General features: G+C 41.6%; 1 protein-coding gene across 1 annotated transcript in view; it reads right to left on the reverse strand.

Annotated features, from left to right (window-relative positions):
* Positions 1 to 5531, reverse strand: part of ABCA12 (ATP binding cassette subfamily A member 12) — a gene marked incomplete at its 5' end in the record, with an annotated part of 277161 nt that extends 271630 nt beyond the window's left edge. The window contains one exon of the mRNA XM_081312657.1: positions 5463 to 5531. Coding sequence (XP_081168783.1) covers positions 5463 to 5531 — 69 coding nt within the window. The remainder of the gene's footprint in view (positions 1 to 5462) is intronic.
* Positions 5532 to 23751: the final 18220 nt, after the last annotated feature.

Raw genomic sequence — 23751 nt, forward strand, 5'->3', positions numbered from 1 at the left:
GCTTTTGGAGTCTAAGTTCTTCTGCCCCCCCTTTGGGAAATTGAGTTCTGCTGTCCTCCAGTTTATCCCGGGGTTCCATTTTTTCAGCCATTCCAGTCCTAGAATCATTGGGCATTCCATGCTTGGGGCCACTATAAACGTTATGTCCTCCTCATGGGGCCCCAGTGATAGGTGGATTGGTAAAGTGGCTAGGGTGGCTGTTCCCCCCCCCCTGCTATTGTCCCATCTAATTGACTAAAAGAGATTGGTTGTTTTAGCCTCCTCACTGGGATGCTCAATCTCTCCACCAGCGTTGGGCTGATAAGGCAGCGGATGCACCCAGAGTCTATCAGAGCTTTTATTTCGGCTGTCTTAAGGATGGGTGGAAGGGGGCCACTTACCAATGGTTCTCCCTCTGAGCTGTCTTCCGAGTTGTCCACCATCCCTGCGGTGCAGGCCGGAGTCCAATCCCAGTCCCTGGCAGGAGTTGTGGACTGTACAGCCTCTGTCCCCTTCATGGAAGATTCTTTTGTGTTGCCTTGGGACTTCCCCGGCTTCTTGGAGAATGATGCCTCTGGTTTTCATGGGGGGGCTTTTGAATGACATTCTGCAGAACGGTGGCCCTCTCTCCCGCAGTTGAAACAACATTGATTTTTTGGCTCTGGTTGGTGGTTTTTCCCCCTCGCGTGTTTGCTCGGGGGGTGTCTCTTCAGTAGGTCTATTTCCACTTCCTCTGCCAGGATGTACCAGTCGTCGAGATGGGGTGGGTCTCCTCGAGGCAGGCAAGCGTCATACAGGTCGTAGTTTAGACTGTCTTTGAAGTGGCTAAGGAGTATGTCTTCTGGCCAGTTCAGCTTGCTGGCAATGGCTCGGAATTTTTGGGTATATTCGGCCACTGCTCGCCTGCCCTGCCTCACTATTTTGATTCTCTCCCGGGCCTTACGGTCAGCCAAAGGATCCTCAAACTGCCGCCTCAAAGATGACATGAATCGGTTGAAGTCATCGAGTTCTGGGGCGTTGGAGTCGTGCAAGTTCACCACCCAGTCTGCAGCCGATCCGTCCAGGGTGGATTGCACAATTCGGATGCGTGTTTTGTCACTAGGGATATCCCGGCCATATTCTTCCATATAGCTGAGGACTTGGGTTAGGAAGAATCCCAGTCGTGATGGCTCCCCCTTGAATTTGACTTCCAGGGGCGGGAGTCTTTGGCTGGAGTGTTGTCTGTGCCGTGGCTGGTATCGCTCCTCATCCTGGTCCCCGTCTGTGGTTCTGGGGGGGTACTGCTGAGGCAGCAATTCGTTCCATTGGACGGCCCCAGGGTTTCAGGTGCTGGGTCCCCTCCATTACCTTTCCAGTTGTGGCCCCAGGCGCTGCCTCGGTTGCAGTTTTCAGCTCTCTCCTCCCTTAGTGAGCTCAGGGTTGCTTTCATCAGATCAATGGCTTTTTCCAGGATCCACTCCTCCTCACTGGCATGCAGGGAGCTCTCCATCTCTTGCTTCCATTCTGGTTGCTGGTCGCTCCGTCTCAGGGTCACTTCCCTTGATGCCTTTTCCCACTCACTTTTCCTTCCAACGTCCATCAACCACCGGGGGTTTTGGTAGTACTGCTCCACTGCTTCTTCCCCAGGGGAATATGCCGCTTCAGCTTCCCATTGTCTCTGGGATTCCATTCGGGGGGAAGTCTCCCTCTCCATGGGGCTTCCCTCCTTTCTTGCTTCGTTGCCAGACATTGTATTTGTTGCAAAGTCCCCCGGTAAGGTTTTCCCTTCCAGATTGACTCTTATAGCAGATCCTGTCTACTGTCAGGACCCACCTCAATCCACATCTTAGGAAATAAGAACTCTTGGATGCAAATTAGTACAAAAGGAAATGTTTACTAGGATGGAATCGATTGTGGCAATACAAGACGGGATCTAACAGAGTTACATTTCAATCCTATATAAAGCATTCCCATTTCAACCGCCTCCCCTCATTCATTTGGTCAGGCTCCCATCATTCACTTAGGTGTCAGGCCCTTCCGTGGGAAAGGGAACTCTCCTTGTGTTTGTTGTTATTGCTTCTTCCTTTTCAGTTGTAAATGAAGATGCGATCCAGATCTCTCTCTCCCCCTCTCTCCCCCAGATCAAATGCTTCCCTGGTGTTTGAAAATAGCCTATTTCAATCTAAGTAACCATCCTCTTCCCCCCCCCCTTGGAGAGATGGCAGAATCCCCAGAATAAGCACAATATTCTACCTATACATTTATGAAATGTGATATAAATGGATTCTGACAGTTGCAGCCTTCAGTCCTTCTTCCGCAATCTGATTGGCTCTGAGGTAGTTTTCTACTTGCGATAGATAAGATGGCCATTCCTCTGGGTGTTTCACATCGAATTCTTGCAATTTGCCAACCTTCGGCATTCTTTCTATCTGGTTCCTGCGTTCTTCCAGATCCTGCTTCAGACTCAGGGAGTGAGTTCCCTGAGCACGTGGTCGCTATTGTAGCTGCTAGCCGACCTTGAGAGAGGGAAGGGGGAAATTCCTCTTCCCTCCAGCGTGTGCTGCCTCAAAGACTTCAGCTCTTTAATCGGTGAAGCAGGATCCCATCCTCATTGCCACTGTTAAATAGCGAGTTCTTTGGTGCAGGAATGAAGACGCGAAGCTGAGTACAGGATAACTCATTGTTTATTTTGTGCTGGAACTGTACTGGAGAATTGTCTGCAACTAGCCGCAATATATAGTCTAGCCCCTAGGAGGAAGCCAATAGGTTTGAAACAACCATTACCGCCTGGAGCTAGCCAATTGCAGCACAGGAGACTTAAAGTCTGGGTTGCTGGAGAGCCGTTAGCTGCTCCAGAAACCCACGTGGTGTTACACAAGAGCCCAGTACATAACAAGCACCATGTCACTCCCCATTAATGCCTGTTGCAAGACATTAATCATCCTGGTTAATTTTAAGGCACACCAGATAAAAAGATAAACAGGTTGATCTGTATAAGCTAAAAATATAGCTTTATAAACAGAGGAATAATTTTTAAGATAAGAGCTAATACTTTATGGCTAAATTGGGTAAAATGTTCCCAAGCTCTATTTTCACAAAATATGAAAAAAGGGAAATAGCATGATATTTTCTGTCTTTGAAATAATGGCAAATATAGGCATTTACAAACTTCTAAATACCCTTTCTAAAAATTGTTAAAATTATTTTCAAGCATATAATAATAATTTTCAACAGTTTTGTTTGATTTTTTTTTGGAGATTTAATGAGAAACCTTGTTTATACCAACCTCAAGTGTGAATTTTGATCTCCTCAGCATAAACAAAGTATAATTTGTCAACTGAATGCATCTGCTGTAGTCCCCTCTCACAGTTGAATGAATTGTATGTTTAACATATTGGAATAGTCTTATTAAAACCTTGGACTTCATTTACATAAATGTCACACCCAGGAGAAATAAACCTATAGAAAAATACTAAAAGTATATTGATAAATGCATGATTAGATGAACAATATTTAATGGAGCAAACTGACTTTAAAAATCTCCAGAGTTTTCTATTTTGGTGGCAAGCCAAGAAAGCAGCTATGTTAATACAAATTTGTCACCATTTCTTCACTTAACAACCCCCCCCATTGCTCCTCTTTTGCTTTCACTGGGACTATTGCTTATTTTATTTAGTTAATTAGTAATATCCTGCCTTTATTATTATTATAAAAAACTCAAGGTGGTGAAAACACAATACTTTTCCTCCTCCTATTTTTCCCACAACAATAATCCTGTGAGGGAGGTTGGGCTGAAACAGAGTGACTGGCCCAAAGTCACTCAGCTGGCTTTCATGCTAAAGGCAAGACTAGAACTCAGAATCTCCTGATTTCTAGAACTACACCAAACTGTTCCTCACCTTTTCCTCTCTATGAGTACTGTCATAGCCGGAAGCTGCTATGTTTTATTTTATGATGCATTAGTTACATGCTATTTCTCAAATTGGTTTATTGCACTTTAGTACTTAACAAAAGAGAAAATGCATTGCTAAAGGTGAGGGGATAAATGCCCCAAAGGCAATTCTAGAGAAAGTGGCTTACAAAGGGGGGCAAAACCATTAGTAGAGCAACAGAATAAATAATCCATTCCAAATTAAACTTCCAATACTTCTATATTGTTAATAGAAAGAGAATGAGCAGGAAATATGTGGGGAAAGGACCCACACTGGCCCAGCACACTCATCTTACTTCAGCCTAGCTTTATTTATGTGGATGAAAGCTAAGTAAAATTGTTACAAATGCTGCCATTCCTTATTAGCAATTATCATGGGATTGTTTAGAATGCATGGGGGGGACCTTTCAAAACTTCATATATAAAAATACCAAGAATCAGCCTTGATGGGATTTAGAACAAAAATATTCTAGTTAAAAATAATTAATGAAAGTCTCTTACATGAAGAATTGGTTTCGTAAAAGAGAGAGAATGCAACACAGAAGAGGTTAAAAAATAAATGACTATAATCCATCAGCATCTCTGCTACAGTACATAAAATATAATATATACAATTAAAGGCTGCTATCTTTAATAAGTTACTTGTTGCATAAATGCTTCCTTGTGCAGATTCTAATTTAATCTAAACCAGCCTTCCCCAGTTTAGTTCTGGAGCTAAAACGTCCAGAATTTCCACCCAGCATAGCATTATTTTTACTAGTCATATTGATGTGTTTTCTTTGTTTTCTTTTTCCTTGCTTTATTGTTCTATTATTTTCACTTTGTTTAAACTTTCTTTCTATTTCTTCATGATTGTGAGTTGCCTACAGTAGCCCATGGCATGATAGGCAGCATATAAATTTAATAATAATAACATAATCCACATCTACCTATCCCAGGTCCTTGGAAAGGACTCAATAGGTAGAAAAAATGTCAAATCCAGTGTGAATATCTGGCTAACTGTGCAATGAATCATAATGAGCATCATCTAATTAGTGAAATAGCAAAATACTCTCTGCTCTAAGTTACCAACTCTTGAGATGAGTAACTAAAGATATAAGCAGCTCAGTAGAAATATTATACTGAAATAATACTTAGAGCACAAGAACATGCTTACTTACTATTCCATCAAAACAAAAATGGAGAAATTTAGCAATGGAGAAAAGATTCTAATCCAAAGTTTGCTTGTCAAGCTAGCTTTCTGTTTGGTTAACATAACATTTAAAAATACTCCCTCCCTTCATCTGTAGGTGCCACCCAATGTGGCACATTTGAACAAGAAAAAAATTAAATCTTTCCACAAATACAGAAGCAGCTTTGGTTGATCAAGTAAGAACTCATAGATACATATGTCTATAAAATATACAGTTATGACCAGACATGGAATAGCACATTTGTAATCAAATATCACTAGAGAAAATATTTTTCACACTCATTGTTTTCAAAAAGTGTATTACTACCTTTTCTTAAATAATATTTTGTCCTGGATTCCCTGGGACTTAAAATTCTCTTGCTTTTTAATTTCTATACTTACCGGTTGCCTTTTGACACTCAGCCAGTTCTTCCATAGCAACACACACAGGTGTCGGAAAAGTGAAGCCATCCTGAAAAGAGCTTCAGCAAAAGAAGAAAGTTCTTGTCTTCTCTCTGACCCAGTCTTAGCTTGCCAAAAATGTATGCTGTGATCAAGATTTGTATTGCTTTGCCTATGCACCTTTTCTATACAACCCAGATGTCTAGTTCATCCCTTTGTCTCTGCTCTGTGCACATCATTGACTTTCCTATTGCACATGCAACAAGTTGATTCGTCCAATGAGAAGCAAAGAGTGCTAATTATAATATTATACTACTCTCTCAGCTTTCTTCGGTCCTGGTGTGATAAGGCTGGTGTCATTCCAAGAAGATGCTTCTGCTGAAATTAAAGAAGTGCACCTTTTCTCCCACAAGGAACTCCCTACCACCTACTCATATAGCCTACAGAAGAATTGACAAAAGAAGCAAGCAACCAAGTGGCTTGCCAAGCCAGTAGGACCTGTTTTATTTCTTTTTCCTGATTTAATGCACACAAATTGGCTGGGAGTAATAGAAAGTAAGTACATTACAGACATTCATTGTACTCCATTTAAATAAAATTAATTTTAATGTTTGTCTAAAGCAAAAGACAGGACATTATTTTTCATGAAAGCATTTAAAAAAATTCTAGACTATATATGTGTTCATGGTAAATGGTTTAGATTGATGCGTAATGCATAAATTAACATTATGTCACACACAGGGTCTTTTCTCACTGCAAGTTTAAAGTACTCCACCCTTGAGCTGGCATAAAATTATATCGCCATGGAATTTACTGTGCCAATTGCTGGTTTCTATTCTGCCTCCATTGTCTCTCTTTCAAGTCATTGAAAATATATTACTTTGTTCCAAAATGAAAGCTTAAGAGAGATTATATTACTATTATCCTTCCCATCTTTCCTATTACCTACTCCTATTGATATCTTATGGCTATCACTTTGTTGATTGTATCTTATGATTTATGATTGCATTTCATGATTTATGATTTATTACTTTGTTGCTTGTATATATATACTGAGAGCTAATGCACTGGAGACAAATTCCTTGTGTATTTAATCAAACTTGGCCACTAAAGAATATTCTATTCTATTCTATTCTATTCTATTCTATTCTATTCTATTCTATTCTATTCTATTCTATTCTATTCTATTCTATTCTATTCTATTCTATTCTATTCTATTCTATTCTATTCTATTCTATTCTGCATCCTGCCTTTGGATATTGTCAGAATAAGGAAGAAAATATTGCGCTAAGGAGAAGCTCAATCCAGTCTCTTTCATGAGCTGGGAATGAGGTAAAGTGAGAAACAATATCAGGTTTTGTTCTGTTATTAGATGTAACTAAACAAAAGTGTTTGTTCATGATGACTTTTTTCTGTTGTCAGATGTAATGGAGGAAAGCCCTTTAGTTAGGTTTTAAATAAAATGAATTGTGGTCCAGTTAGAGATATTAGGTTCTGGAGAGATAATTACTGTTATATACTGGGCTCATAGTAATACCATATGGGTTGCTGGAGCAGCTAATGGCTCTCCAGCAACCCAGACTACAAGTCTCCAGCGCTACAATTGGCTATCCCTAGGTGGCAATGGTTGTTTCAAACCTATTGGCTGCTGCCTAGGGGCTAGACTATATATTGTGGCTAGTTGCAGCCATTTGCTCAGTACAGATTCTGCACGAAATAAAATATGAGTTTCCCTGTACTCAGCTACCTTGTCTTCATTCCTGCACCAAAGAACCCGCTATTTAACAATTACCTCCCAATATAATAGAATATTGAGCATAACAAAAATGAAACCTTCAAAACTATGCATATCAGCACACAATATTGTTATGAATTAGTTGGGAGTTACATGAGCACTGTCTTTGTAAGAAAAAGCTAGTGGGAAATTCCAGTTTGGCAGTGAGAATCAAGTTGGTCTAGGAGTTTAGTGGAAGCAAGGAATGGAAGCGTGTGCAAAAAAGTATTACGCAAATCATTTGTGGGCCCCAAAACATAACTTCCTTGCCTGTTTAAATGGTTGGGAGGATTGTATATGTAAAAAACTGCTGGCTATAGGGCTTCAAAAGACAAAAGGATTTTTGGAATATAAGTAATCTTTATTAAATATTCCCTCTAAATAAGCTGTGTGCTCTTGGCTAACCTGTTGAATTTAGAAAACAAAAATTAAGACATCACTCTAACATTACATATGACAAAGGCCTTAAACCATAATCTGCAATGCAGTGTGGTCTGTTTGGCTTTTAAGCAAGAATACCACCTGACATGAATTTGCAAATGCAATGTTCTAGTAATTTTTAAAAGAAAAAGTCAAATGATTGGGCCACACCACAGCTGCTCCAAGATTTATCAGATCAAAGGAAGAATCCTCTAAAACAGGGGTGTCAAACTGCTGGCCTGCAGGCTTGGTTGCATCATATGGAGGCCACGTCCACCCCAGCTCTGGCAATGTGAAAAAAGTAATACATCACGACATGTCACATGACATGGTGAGTTTGACGCCCATGCTCTAAAACATGTCCTGACATGGGAAGCAACTCTCCGTAAGGAAGATGATCAATGAAACAGACCCAGTAGTAGTAACCAGAAGCAAGACACATAGAAAATATTTTGTACCATATATTTCAATCAGCTTTCAAGTCCCTGCAGAAGAAACTGGCTCTGAATCTTCAGAAAGATTAAGAAATAAAAGCCAAGAGACAGCATCCAACTACATCCTGTGAGAAAACAAATAGAAAAGTCACTGGTTTATTTTCAGTCGCATACATTTATAAAAATAAATAAAAAATAAGTGCATAACCACAGTCAAAATATATGGCTCCAGATTAGCATTTGCTAGAGTACATGTTCAGATATCAGGATGAGTCCATGTCTGCAAAGATCAGAATCATGCAGGCAGTATTTTTTTTCTGTGACACTTTATGGAAGTGAAGATTGGCCTTTAAGGAAGCAGAATAAGAAAAGTATTGACACTTTTGAACTACAATGTTGAGAAGGCTACTGAGAATAAAACAAACAAATTATTAAGACTGACTCGCACTTTCACCTACATTCTGCTTCACTCACAGCTTGACAGTGAAAGGAAAGGGGGGCAGAATGAAATGCAAGGATGTGGGGGGAAATGGCATCCAAGCATCTGTTGGTTCTTGTGAGACATTGCTTCCATCTCAAGGACACACCGAGCAGATGTCCCAGCATGGCCGGCAGGTTCTCATAACAAAATGAACAGAAGTGATTGGTGGATATAATGGCCTGTGGGTGGTTCATAGGGAAAAGGAGAATTAATTATACTTGTTTTTATGCTGGCACGGGAAATCCAGAGTTGCTTTCACTTCTTCTGCGCCAATGTGCGGCTGTTGGTTTGATTGAGATGTGTTTGAATATTAGTAGCTTGGGTTAGTAGCTAGGCTATTGGTTTGATCTGAGCTTGGAAATTTGGCTGCAGATGTTTAGTCTCCATTAGGGGGGACATCTTCAGTGTGCTTTGAATTGTCCTCGTCTGTCAGAGCACTGACCTTTAAATTGGTGTCGGTTTTATTTGTCTGGATGTTTCTGAGTCATGGTCTGGTTTTGGGCTATTTGATTGGTTGGTTGATGTTGCCATTGTGCCAATGTGGTTTATTCAATAAAGTTTTATACTCTTGGTAAAATGATGTCCCAGGAGTTTCTTTTTCTGGATTCACCAAATGAATAGTTGACGCAAATGGATCATTGAACACACAATGTAGTTGAGGCCCAAATAACAGACTCAATTTTTTGTATGTTGGACACATTTATGAAGTCTTAGCTCTCTGGAAGAGGGAGGGGAAGGGAAGAGTAGGGTGGGCTTACAGTGGCAATGGAATGTTAGAATACTCAAAGAAGTACATGAAGTACACCTTCTGTTAGAAGGAGGATCAGGGATGTAACAGAATATCAGATGACATTAATCAAATCCTCTGACAATTATTTAATTGCAAATCATATTGGTATAAATGATACTCACAAAACACATCAGATTGCATCTGAGTTAAATAAAATAGAGGAATGAATTTAAAAAGTTGGTGTCTAGTATCATACAGTCAACCAAGAAACAACTGCAGATACTGCCTTTTGAAAGCAGAGTCTTCAGAGGGGATGAAGTAACAATGATGGGAAACCCTACCAAGCATGTTTTCTTGTTCTTTTCATGTATGAAGCTGACAGAATTTTTCTTCAAAGTTTCAAAAAAGGAATAAGACAAACATCTATCCCTGACTTAATCAAAAACAGGAAAGACTTAGTCAAAAAAAAAGGCAAGTCACAAGAACACTGCATGGAAGAGACCATAGAATGCCATGTTCTTGGTTTAAAGTAAATGGCAGACCTGCCCCAATCCATTTCCTTAGGAAAGAAAGACCCTCGACTCCATTTGAGTGAAGTTACAGGTTCTTTTACTAAAAGATGTTGGTTACAGTAAAGTCAGGCTAGAACTAAATTTCCTGTGCTGAAAAGATACAAATGATTTCCTCTCATCCCAGCCTTCTTTCCATGACCAGTCCTTTCCCAGTCAATGAAGTGTCACTTAAGTGTTTTGAGAACACTGAGATGTTTGGGGTACTCCAAATTCCATTCTCAGGATGCATGGCCTTGAGTGCTGGCACAGACTGGTTCAGAGTTTCCCTCTGTCATTCCCCCCTCCCTGTTTCCCATTGCATCCCCTTACATGTTTATTGCCCATTTGTTCCCCGTGACCCTCTCCCCTGGTCTTTGATGGCAGAATGCCAGCAAGGCACCAAGCCGAAGATGGCAGACCCGACACACTGGCCCCTTGACAGAGATGTTATTTCTGTAAAGCAAAGAGGAAAGGAGGGGGAGGCCCATACAGAAAGAGCACAGTTAATCAGGTGGTCATTGAGATTTATCTGGATAGTGTTCATGACATTTTCTAAGCAGTTTGGATGCTTTAATATGCTTGGAATCAATCCATTCAATTTCTGAGGCAGGGAAGTCTTTCCATATTATTAAATATTGAGTTTCCCCTCAATGTGTGCAAGAGTCTAAAATGCCTTTAACTTCAAAATGCTCCTCTTCTTTGATCATGATGGGATCAGGAGGTGGTTGTGATCCTGGGCATAAGGACGATGTGCTCTCTGGTTTCAGAAGGCAATAGTGAAATACCAGATGCATGCGTCTAAGGATCTTTGGCAATTCAAGTTCAACAGTTACTGGATTAATCACTCTTTTTACAGGAAAAGGGCCAACATATTTAGAGTCATGTTTTTGGAAGATTGTCTAGATTTTAAGTAGTTGGTAGACAAACAGACCTTGTTTCCAACTTTAAAGTCTTTGGTTTCACATGCCTTTTGTCAGCTTGTTTTTTTATACACTTCCCCTTGCCTTCTCTAATGTTTTCCTTACAATCGGTATTTTGCAGTTGGGTAACCCACTTTGGTTGACATGGTAGTTTGAGGCAATTCAGGAATAGATACCAAGTCTGGCCCTGTGGCCTCTTTAAAAGGAGTGAAACCAGTACTACTGTGTACTGAGTTGTTGTAAGTGATCTCAGCAAAAGGAAGAAGGTCCACCCAATTATCCTGGTGGTAATTAATGTAACTCCTGAGATACTGCTTATGGATCCCAATTGTGTGTTCACAGCCCCCATTTGTTTCTGGATGATGTGAGGAGCTGAGCCCCTGAGTGGTCCCCAAAGGTTTTAAAAATTCACGAAGTGAATTAAACTTCGTGATCTGAGATTATTCTCTCTGGGGCTCTGTGTAACCTATAGATGTGCTACACAAACAAATTGGCTAGAGTACAAGTAGAGGAGAATTTTTGACAGGGCACAAAGTGCACTTGTTTGGAGAATAAGTCAGTTATCATTCAAATTACTGCGTTTCCTGAGCTTTCATGTAGTTTAACTATAAAGTCCATTGAAATCTCCTTCCATGGGGTTTTACTGTAGGCTCTTCCACCAGCTGAAGAAGTCTTGGTGTTTTTCCTTGTTGTCTTTTGGCAGAGGCACAAATAGAGCAACTAGATACATAGCTCTCTATGCCCTTTTTAGTGATGTTGCAAATCTAAGGTTTTGCAAGGTTTTGACAAAGCTGAAATGTCCCACTATTTTTGAATTGTGGCTTTTCTGTAAAACTATCAGTCATTGGCTTTCCAGAATGTACAATTTGGCTCCAAGCCAAGCCAAACTGTCTTGCATAGTGCATTCACTCTTATGGGTTTGGAACCACTCGTCCTCCTCCAGTGCCACTTTCAGAGCACCCCTGAAGTCTTCCGCTATCTGGGATTTCAGTTTAGCTTGGGCTATGGTGGTGAATGGAGTCACCAGTTACCTCTGGTTTTGAAGTGTTATATTGTGGCAGCTTAGATAAGGTATCTGCCAGGAGGCTCTTCCCCCCAGGGAGATATCACAGTGTGAAATTGAACCAGTTAAAGTATTGAGACCAATGGACTTGCTTGGGTGATAATCTCTGGGATTTTTTTAGGGCTTCTAAATTTTTATGGTCAGTCCATACTTCAAAAGGGGTCCAAACACCTTCCAAGAAATCCCTCCGTGTAAAGAGTATGCTTCCTTTTCCCAAACTGCCCACCTTGCATTCAGTCTTGGTAAGTTTTTGGGAAGTATAGGAACATGGCTGCAGGACCCCCTACTCAATTTTCTGCAGTAACACTATCTCCACTGCAACATCACCAGCGTCTTCTTGAATGACAAAGGGGGCATTGGGACCTGGGTGTTTCAGTGTTTTCCACCGGGAATAGGTGTTTGAGTTTTTTGAATGCTGCTTGACATTCCATTGTACATTTCAGCAGCTGGCTAGTTTTGGGTTTCCCCTCCCTTTTCATCTTTAGTAGATTGGTGATAGGATGAGCAATATGGGCAAATAATGGGATGAATTGGCAGTAAAAGTTTGTGAACTACAAAAGGCTTTGTAGTTGCTTCTGGGTACAGGGAAGAACACTGCCTTCACTTTCTCAGGATCCATTTCTATTCCTTTGTGGGAAATGCAATACCCTAGATCAGGACTTTTCAACCAGTGATATGCGTACCACCAATACCTAGCAGATGGAGCGCGACTCCAAGCCAAGTGTAGTGGGGGAGGGAACAAGCTGAAGCAGCACTGCACAGACCTGGAGAAGATCAGCTGGAGTACAGGGCTTGGCAGAAGCCGCAGGATCTGTATGTGCAACTACATGCTGATTGGAGCTTCTGGTGCACCCGGAAGTAAAAAGGAGGAAGAGGGCGGAGAAAGGAGAAGCTATAAAAGGAGCAGGTTTTGGCAGGAGGTAAAAAGGTAAAGGTAAAGGTTCCCCCGCACATGCGTGCTAGTCGTTTCCGACTCTAGGGGCCGGTGCTCATCTCCATTTCAAAGCCGAAGAGCCAGCGCTTGTCTGAGGACGTCTCCGTGGTCATGTGGCCGGCATGACTAGACACCAAAGGCGCATGGAACGCTGTTACCTTCCCACTGTAGTGGTCCCTATTTTTCTACTTGCATTTTTACGTGCTTTCGAACTGCTAGGTTGGCAGAAGCTGGGACAAGTAACAGGCACTCACTCTGTTATGCGGCACTCGGGATTCGACCCGCCAAACTGCCGGCCTTCTGATTGACAAGCTCAGCGTCCTAACCCACTGAGCCACCGCGTCCCTTTGGCAGGAGAGGGAGAGAAAAAAAACCACATGGAGAAAGAGAGAGAAGAGACTTTTGTTAGTGAAGCGGTGAGAAGAGAAAGAGAGAGCAGCCTTAAGCGAAGTGTGAGTGAGTGAGAGAATGAGTGAGAACCTTTTGCAAACTAAGGAAGCATTAACGTTGAACCTCAACTTTTTATTTTTCCTTTATATTATAAACTAACCATTTCTATAACAACAAATGAATCTAACCAGTAAAGCCCAAAATCCTCCCCTTCTTTTTTTTTTACTCATCAAGTTTTTGACACCTTACTAAGCAATGGTGGTACTTGAATATTGTCATGTCCTAAAACTGGTACAATCTGTGAAAAGCTTGAAAATCCCTGCTCTGGATAGTCAATTTTATTTTTGTGAAATTCACATTTGGAGAGTTTGGCATACAGTTGGGCTGCTTGGAGTTTTTTTTAGCACTGCCCTGACCAGTTTTACATGTGCCATAATCTCAGTGTTGATTAAAATGGGCCAGCAGTTTGACAACCCTGATCTATAGAACCACTTTGAAGAGTAATTAAGTCATCTGGTGAATGTAATGAGCAGAAGATTTAAGGAACAGGAGGAAGAGCCACAATGAAGAGAATGTCAATAAATGAAATCTGAGCCTGGGCCAGAACTGTAACATGAGTAAGAGACAAGATCCTTCCTAGTCTCATGAAACTAAAGAGAGGGAGGGGAGAAGCACATTCAGCTTTGCAAGATTTGGTTACTATAATCTTATAATAAAAGTGACTTTGGTTTCCTGGTCTGATCTACCTTGAAGAGCTGACAGTGGATAAGTCACTCCGGTCTGCTCACTGTTGGACTCCAACTGGGTAGATCCAATTGATATGCCTGGATATGATCTCCTGGGTTTATTTGGAATAAGTTCATTCTTGATTAAATGGTCAAAGTCCTTCAGACTATGAGGTTGGCCAATTGCTTAATATTGAGTTGCTCAGGCTCCCTGGAGATCCTCTGGGGAAAGATGAATGCTCTCAAAATGAATATCAGGTCCTATGTTAGCTATGAAAACCAGCTGGGTGACTTTGAGCCAGTCACTCTCTCTCTCTCTCTCTCTCAGCCCAATCCACCTAACAGGGTTGTTGTGGGAAAAATTAGAGGAGGAATGTGTTGAATATGTTTGCCGCCTTGAGTTATTTGCAAAAATAATAAAGGCAGGATACAAATAAATAAATACATACATAAGTAAAGTTAGAAATATATGAAATGAAATGTCTAATAAAAAAGATTTAAACCTTTTTTCCATGCTAAATTAACTTTATGGGGAAACTCATGTTTAAAACCTGGGGAAAAGATGGGCATATGGAAAAATTGAATGGAAGTGGGAATATTGACCCTGGACCTACTGATGAAGATGAATTTGTAATATATTCTGTATTGAAAAATAACTATTATTTTTCAGATATAACCCAATGGCAGTATTTATGATTTGGACAGTATGGAAACAGCATTGGCCATGCCTGTGGCAAAGCTAGCATGGGGGAGATGTGTCCATCTTAGTGCTCCTTGATCTCAGTAGTTTGTTGTTTTTGCAGGGAAGCAGTGAAAATATGCAGTATTTCACCTGCAATCTAAAACTTATGCAGATTAAGAAATAATGAAATAGTATTTATTTTTTTTAAAATAATGTCAACTTGAAATATCAGGCTGAAAGGAAATAGAAAAAAGGCCAAAGAAAGAGGATCAAGAAAAACAGAACTATAATAGCATGAAACTGAATTGATTGACAATGAATTAGCTTGGAAAGAATAATCAAGGCAATGTTGCATTATTCAAGTAATACTATGCAATATCTTAAGACAGCCATATAAGAAAGGATAAAGATTAAGCAATAAAGAGAGTTATGGAGTGACCAAACCTGAGTTAAAGTTTTGGGTGAGAGGAGGCTTTCCAAAATCTAAGTGAAATTGAACTTGTGAATGAAGGCAAATATACATGTCCCATGATAATGTTGCAGGATCCAATCTGAGTTGGTCACCTGGATTCAGTCACATCCTGGAGATTGGCAATGATAGGATTAAGTGAATGGTCTTCAAAATTTAATATTGTAAGAAAAATTTAAAATTAAAAAAGAAAATCTGCTGTGAAGTGGAAACTTACTGAGTAGAAAATCAAGCTTGCTAAAGAAAATACAATAGATGGGAATAAAGAAATAGTAGCATAAAGGGAGGATGTAAGATAGACAGGCTAAAATTAACCAGATCTTCAGAGTGGGAAATGGAAGAATACAAGCTGCAAAACAGCTGTAAGAGGAAATAGCTAACTGGAAGGACAAAACTGAATTGGATAACAGGAAAAGCAAAGCTAAAACTGAATAATAAGAAAGAACCCATTGTTCTAACAAGCCATAAAATTTCCCAGAACTCAAAAACAAGCCAACAGAGCATGCTCAAAATTCTGTCAAATATTAACTGACATACCTTGCATATATTATCTGCTAATTATAATGTACATACAATGTATGATTGAGTATGTTTGAGGAGGGTAGCAGGAAATATGTAGAAGGTGGTGGGAGAGAATGTAATCTCATAGTACCTCAGTCAATGGGGAATGAGGAAGGATGGCGGGCGGTGCAAGGAATGTACAAAGATGTTGATTTGAGATGATGAACTTTGGAGAGAACCAAGCTTTGATAGCTTCTCTCCCTGCTTATTGCAATAAATGAAACAAAGAAGTCTTAACTTTGTCTTGGCTGGTTATTGGTCAGGCGAGCTTGTCACTGGTTGCAAATGAAAGTAGCCAGGAGGTAAGTTCCCTGAGGATGGGCTCTAGTATGAATCCGAAAGCTTGGAAGAATAAACTTCTGGTCCTGGTGACCAATTCAGATTGGATTCTGTGAAACTGAACTTCTCTATGATGCAATTCAGTAATTTAAAAACATAATTTTGAGCTAAACAGAGGCCTTATGAAAAGCAGATTCCATTTTCCCATTCTAGAACATGGCATTGGAGGGAAAGTGTGTGGACATATGAATGAGTGTGTGACACTGGCCTGAGCAAAGATTAGAAGAAAAAGGCTTATGATAGAAACAGTCCTATCCTAATAATTTTTGGAGGACATTCTGGGGTAGGCTATAGTCATGTGATCTGGCAAAATAATGGAGTTTTTGCCAATTTTAGCCCTGCAGGAAATTGCAATGCCATCTTCTATGTGAACATCCTGATTCATATGGAGGAGCCTGAGAGAGGATTGCAATTTGCAGTGGGACTTCCTTACCCATCTGGCTAAATACGTACAGGACTCTGTGCCTCTGGGGTCACTTCTGCCAGAACAGAAGCTCTCTGTCAACCAAATTTTTCTTTCGGGTTCTATTTTCTTTTTAATTTAAGGCTCAGATAATAACAGTTACTGTCATGGTTTCATTTGTAGGAACCATGAGTTACTTTGTGGAAGGTATTTCATAGGTTGCCATGCCTACTGGTAACCTTGTTACTGCCTTCTTCAAAATTTCTGCCTTTATAGTTTTTCCTCATCAGGGAGCACAGAAGCTTTCTGGAGAGGGGAAAAAACTAGGGAGATTGGGATCCTTTACCCTCTCTGCTCTTCTCCTCTTGGCTGCACCTATACTTAATTCCTTCTCAGAGTAGTTTCCAATAGTCAACTGGCCTAATTTTTCTTTTGAGGACAGGAAGAAAACATTAGGCTCGTGGGGAGGAGCAAAAGCCCAGAAAACAAGAGCTCCATTTTATTTCTGGAAAGAAAGGAAGAATGGTCTGACCCTGATATTAGCAATCTTATGGATGAGGATGTGTACATTACTTCTCTATATACACATGACCACCCTTTGTGGTCTGTAGGTTGCCGAATAGTTTGTCACTGAAATCATACTTGCAAAATCTTTTCTTGTTGACTCATGCACCAATCCTCAAACTCCTGTAATCTCGTGAAGGATCTTGTAGCAATCTCTGGGGAAGGATCTTTTCTGGCAGGTAAAATTTCTTCTTGAGCCTCCTCTTCTTGAGACTCTCTTATTTAGTGGTATTGATGTCTATATGCTTTGCCCTGAATGTAGCTAATATTTGGACATATATCTATTTGTTTTCAAGCATAACTGTTCACTTTGGCTAATGTATTCCAAACTCCAGTAAGAGTTTACATAGCAGTCTCTTGATACTTTGATGTAGTCTCTTGATACTTTGTACTACAGATACATGCCCTGCTTTTGTGGGTAATAAACAATAGATGGCTTATCTAACTTGTCCTATCCATAAAGGAGCAGCTGTCAGTTTGTGAAGTTATAGTTTGTCCTGTCTTTTGCCCAACCTGTTTTCTTGCATCTGTCATGGTTCCGACAAATGAAACTCTTCAAAGAACTTCAATGCATTGTTTACCTTAAAGAATCTTTATTCGAGTAGCATAGCATCGGCACGTACATAGCAAAGTTAAAATCTGAATTCCCCTCCCCTGAGCACATATTATCAAGCACAATTCCCTCCTCTAATTAACAGTCATAAATCACATTCTCCAATTAGTTTGAAATGCAGGCTTTCCCTCCTGTTCTCCAACCCACCATTTCTTATCATCTCTTATTTCAAAACATCTTGTTTCTCACACTATTACAATATCATTATGTCTAACTAACTCCCATACACATTCCTCCTCCTTCCCCCTCACCAGTATCATCTAATTCCAACTCTAATTCTAAGAGTAAAACTTAAGAAGGAAAATGGCTGCATCTACATATGTTGTCAAAGCAAGAACATCCGATGTTAGCAGCGTTGACATCCAGCCCTCCTTACAAAAAGGACAGATCCTGTAATGTAAACAAAAGTATATGTTAGGGACTGTCTCTTGGTTTGTTAGGGTGTTTCCTATAGAACCTTTTGATGAGTCTGTTGGCTTTCACATCACTAGATTTCACCCAAGTGGCTTCAGACAGCAAGTACCCCTTCCATTGTGCTAGGTACTGCAATTTCCCTTTAAAAATTCTAGAATCAAGAATATGTTTTACTTCATAGTGAGTCTGACCCACCACTACAAGGGGTCCAGGTGCCTTTTTAGGGGGAGGTCTTAAAGTGTAGCCCTGAAAAGGTTTCAACAAGCTGCAATGGAAGACAGGGTGAACTCTCCCTAAAAGCCTAGGGAGTTTTAATTCTATGGTAACCAGGTTGATGATCTTAACGATGGGGAAAGGCCCCAAGAATTTTGGTACTAATTTCTTTCTGGGTAATTTGGGGTGTAAATATTTAGTTGACAGATAAAGCTTTTCTCCAACTTGGAATGTTCTTGGAGGAGCTCTCTTTTTATCTACCTGCTTTTTATAGATCTTGGAAGTTTTTTTAAAAGCAATTTTTGAGGCTCTCCAACCTTCTTCCCATCTCCTCACCCATTGATCAAATGTTTGAGAAGCGGAGGGCTCCTGAGGGTATTCAGGTATTGGGCTGAACTCTTTTCCTGTGGCTACTCTGGAAGACATGTAGCCAGTGCTGCTGTGAACAGAATTATTGTAAGCCACTTCTGCAAAAGAGAGGAGGTCAATCCAGTTTTTTTGTTGGTAGGAAACATAGCATCTGAGATATTGCTCCACCATCTTGTTAGCGGGTTCCGCAGCCCCATTAATAGATGGGTGAAAAGCAGATGATAGACCTTGAGATCATCCAATTAATTTAAGAAAGCTCCTCCAAAACGTAGCTGTGAATTGCACCCCCCTGTCCAAAATTATTCATTTAGGGGTGCCATGCAGCGGGTAGAAATGTTTCAAGAACAGTTTAGTTAGTCGTTGGGCAGACGGGAGTCCTTTGCAGGCGATGAAGTGAGCCTGCTTTGAAAACAGGTCTACCACAGTCCAGATGACTGTATTTCCTCTACTTTCAGGTAGGTCTACTATAAAGTCCATAGCAATTTCTTCCCATGGTTGAGCAGGGTCTGCTACTGGCTGCAGTAACCCAGGGGGTTTCCCTGGAATTCTTTTCATAGTGGCACATATAGTACAACTCCTGATGTAATTTTCCACATCCCGTTTTAACCCCGGCCACAAGAATTGCCGGCGGATTACATATAGAGTTTTTAAATATCTGAAGTGTCCAGCCTGTTTTACATCATGGCTGTGTTTGAGAGCATTAAGATGGAGGGTTTCTGGCAAGTACAATATCCTCCCCTTGTAAATTTAGATTTAGATTTTATTAGATTTATATACTGCCCTTTCCCAAAGGACTCAGGGCGGTTTACAGGGCATTTTAAAATCATACCAATACAAAATACAAAGTTAAAAGACAAATAAAAGATTAAATTATCCCTGAAAATAAAACCCAGTTAAAATTCTCAGCCTGGGTCAGAGAGCTCAAAGAGCCAGGTCTTCAGGTCCCGGCGGAATGAGCGTAGGTCAGGGGCAGTCCTGCATGTTAGGGAGGTTTGATTGTACTTGAACCATTGATCGGTGAGGAGCTCTTGTTTCATTTTCTTTGCCCCAGGGTCATCAGAATTAGGGGCCCTGTGAGGCATCGGTTGAGTAGCAGTTTGTGGATTGGAGATAATTGCCTTGTTAACCTCTTCACATTGGCTTTTGTACTGGGGCAGTCTGGATAGAGCATCAGCTAGGAAGTTTTTCCTTCTAGGTATGTACTTTAGAGTGAAGTTAAAATGGTTAAACTACTGTGCCCAGCGGGCCTGTTTCAGGGACAATTTGTGGGGAGTTTCCAGTGCTTCTAGATTTTTGTGATCTTCAAAAGGCACCTTGCTTCCTTCTAGATAGTGTCTCCAGAGCCCACTGATTGTGAAAGCCTCCTTTTCCCAGATTACCCACTTCCTTTCACTTTCAGGTTTTTTTTTTTTTGTTTTGTTTTTTTTTGAGGTGTAGGTGCAGGGTTGCAAGGCTCCATTTTGGTTCTTTTGCAGTAATACAGCTCCAATGGCCACATTGCTGGAGTCAGCTTGGGAGCCTGGGCAGGGGTGCTTTAGAACCAGCTCAGCAGCAAATAGTCTTTTTAAATTATCAAAAGTGGTTTGACAGCTCATAGTCCATGCTAGTGGTTGGCCCGGTCACAGCTTCCATCCTCCTTTGCCTGTTTTGAGGAGTTCTGTAAGGGGTAGGGCAATCTCAGCAAAGGAGGGGATGAATTGATGGTAGAAGTTGGCAAAATCTAGGAAGCTCTGGAGGTGTTTGCAAGTCTTTGGGGGCTGCCATTCAATTACAGCTTTCACTTTGGCTGGGTCCATTTCAATACCCTCATTGGAAATTCTGTAGCCAAGATAATCTAATCAGGTCTGGTGAAATTCACATTTTGACAGTTTGACATAAAGCTTGGCATTCAATAGTTTCTTTAACACTTCTTTCACCAGCTTTATATGATCAGTCATATTCGTGCTGTATATCTGGATGTCATCAAGATACACCAGAACCCCTTTGTATAAATGATCATGTGGGACCTCATTAATCAACTGCATGAATACTGCTGGGGGCCCCTGTAGCCCAAATGGCATGACTTTGAACTGATAGCTTCCCATGGAGCAGTTGAAGGTAATCTTCCACTCATCTCCCTCCTTTATCCTCACCTGGTAATATGCCTCTCCCAGGTCTAATTTAGTGAAGACACTCCTCTTAGCCAGGTGATTTAGTAAGTCCTTTATTTTTTTATTTTTTTATTTTAATTCCATTTATATCCCACCCTTCTCCAAAGACTCAGGGCGGCTTACAAGCTTAGCAGTAGCCTTCATTCTATGTATATGCCTGCTTATTAGGGCTTTCACACACACCCCAAGCGGCATTATTACAAAGTCAGTTTAATTGCCCCCAACAATCTGGGTCCTCATTTTACCTACCTCGGAAGGATGGAAGGCTGAGTCAACCTTGAGCCTGGTGGGATGCGAACCTGCACTAATTGCAGGCAGCTGGTGTTACTTAAGGAGGCATTAGCCCACTGCTCCACCAAGGCTCTTTTAGAAGGGGAAAGGGGGTATTTATTTTCTACACTCACTGTGTTCAGAGATTTATAGTCCATGCAGAGATGAAGAGACCCATCTTTTTTTCTTAAAACAACACAGGGGCTCCCACAGCAGACTTGGCCCATTCAATGAATCCTCTCGCTAGGTTTTTGTCCATGTATTGCTGCATCTCTTCCATTTTGAGGGGGGACATAGCATACATTCTCAGTCGTGGGAGTTTGACCCCTGGCAACAATTCGATGGAGCAATTCATTGGGTCGGTGAGGAGGCAGGGCATCACATTCTTTCTCATTAAATGCCTCCGCTAGGTCCTGGTACTCACTGGGGATGAGTGCTTCACCTGGTGACTCGCCTGATGAGTCAGCCATGTGCACTCACTCATTGGGCAGGCTAAAGTTTCCTTTAACATCTGTTGAATCAGTGGGGGGCTTGGGTCCTATAGGTAGTCTCACAGTTCTCATTCCTTTCTCTCACCAGATAAATGGCTTCCATTTGTCCAACCAGACTAATTCTAGGATCACAGCCTCAGTCATTTTTGGAGCCATCAGGAAGCAAATAAACTCCCAGTGCTCACCTATTTCTAAGCATAGGGGCTCAGTTAATTGTGCAACTAAAGTCCCTCCCATCAGGAAGCCATTGGCTTGTTCAAACCTCATGGTTTTGGAGACCAGTTTTCCTTGTATGCCCATTTTCATGGCAAATGGCAAGCTAATGATGCACCGGGAGCATTCAGAATTGACTAGCACTTTTAAATCTACCTGTGCCCCCGACTTAGGGATTATGGATGTCAATGCTGCAAACATTGGATGTTTTTGCTCTGACAATATAAGAGGCAGCCTTTTTCTTTAAACTGCTTGCTCTGAATATAAAGAAGTTGTGGGGAGGAGTATGCTAACCAGATGTATAAATTACATAAGAATGGCGTGCAAGGTAACAGAAGTGAAGCTTGTGTTTTGGGCTAATTGGAGAATGTGATTAATGACGTGTAATTAAGGGAGGGAGTTGTGCATGATAATGATGGGTTTAGGGGAGGAGAATTCAGATTCTGGCATCCCTCCATGAGTGCCGATGCTTCGCTCTCATTATTATAGACTTTTAGAAAAACAATGCCTGAATATTGTTTGAACTGTCTCATTAATCAGAACCATGACAATGTGTTTGGCAGGAAGTGAGAAAGGTGAGACATGTCAACTCACCATTGGGTTGTTGTCTCCTTTGTCAATGCTGTCAAAAGAGGATAGAGTGGGGGCAGGTCCAGCCAGAGTCCCGGCATCCTCCTGTGTGGGGGATGTGACTAAGGCAACAGGTTCCTGTGTGATACAGTTGGATTTCTCTCTTGTTGGCTGCTGGACATGTTTCTTTCTCACTGCTGGTCCCAGTTCCAGTCTATTCTGCTGTTGGTGGTAGGGGACTGGGCAATTTGCTGCTCGATGTCCCTGCTGTCTGGACCAGAAACACTTGATTGGTGGGCCTGCAGGTGGCCTGGGTCTTTCAACAGCCGCGGCAATTGGAGGTTTTTTTGGGGGGTGATTGCCACTTGGGTTGCTCTGGCTTCGACTCAGCTTCAGGTGAGGGAGGCTTCTTATAGAGGGCGAGCTGAACATCTAGTCTTACCACTGTCTGGTACCATTCCTGCAGCTGATCAGGTATTGCTCGATAGATGCAGCCCTGAGAGAGGTGATCGTCTAACCCTTTTTTGAAGTGATAGACTAGGGACTGCTCAGGCCACCTCTCTATCTGACCAGCTTTTTGCAAAACTCTTGTACGTACTCCAGAGCAGGCCTGCCAGCTTGCTTTATGTTATGGATTTGTTCTTCTGCTCTGAGGGCAATGGATAGGTCCTCAAATCTTGCTCTCAGTCCTAGGAGGAACAGATGGGGGTCCTCCAAATTCAGAGGCTTGCTTGTTATATAAATTATTCACCCATTCAGATGTCTCTCCCTCTAAGCTGGACGCAATTACATCAACCATAGCAGCTGGGGCCGGGTGGAGATAGGCACAGCAGTTCAAATGAAAGCGTACTTGGTTGAGAAAAAAATCACCTTCTCTGGGTCCCCATCGAAGGTTTCTCTGAAAGGTGGAGCAATCAATGGCTGCTGGGCCCCCCACTGTGGCCATTGCACCCCCAGTTTCTGCTGGGCCCACCCTGACTGCTGCCACATTCCCAGTGGTTGCACATTTGTGGGCTGTTGCCACCCCCCTGCTGTTGCTGCAGTACTGGCAGCTGAGGCACCCCGAGTTGCTGTAGGTCTCCCAAAAGTTGCTACCTGGGTGGGGGCTGCTGCTGTTCTCCCTGGTGCTGGTCAGCAGGGAGTTGTGGCACTCTCAGTTGCTATAGGCCCCTCAGTGGTTGCTGAATGGTTGGGGGCTGTTGCCATCCCCCCTGCTGTTGGTCTGCAGGGAGCTGTGGCATCCTCAATTGCTGTAGGCCCCCGTGCGGCCTTGGAGGGGATTGTTGCTGGATCCCATTATTTGCAGGCCCCTCAGCAGTTCGGGGATGGCAACCAACCCCCTTGCTGCAGCCTTCCTCCCACCGGTTGCTGGTCTCCTGGCCTCTGTATCACCCCAAGTTGTTGCAAGGCCTCTATTAGCTGCTCTACTTTTCTGATCTTCCTATCAAATAATTACAATCCATATAGCTTAGAATATATTCTATTGCTTTTACAGTAAATCTATGGTAAAGACAGAGATAGCAATAGCTTATTTGAAGACTTGTTC

Source organism: Vipera berus (genome assembly GCF_964194415.1).
Source record: "Vipera berus genome assembly, chromosome: 1".
Lineage (NCBI taxonomy): Eukaryota > Metazoa > Chordata > Lepidosauria > Squamata > Viperidae > Vipera > Vipera berus.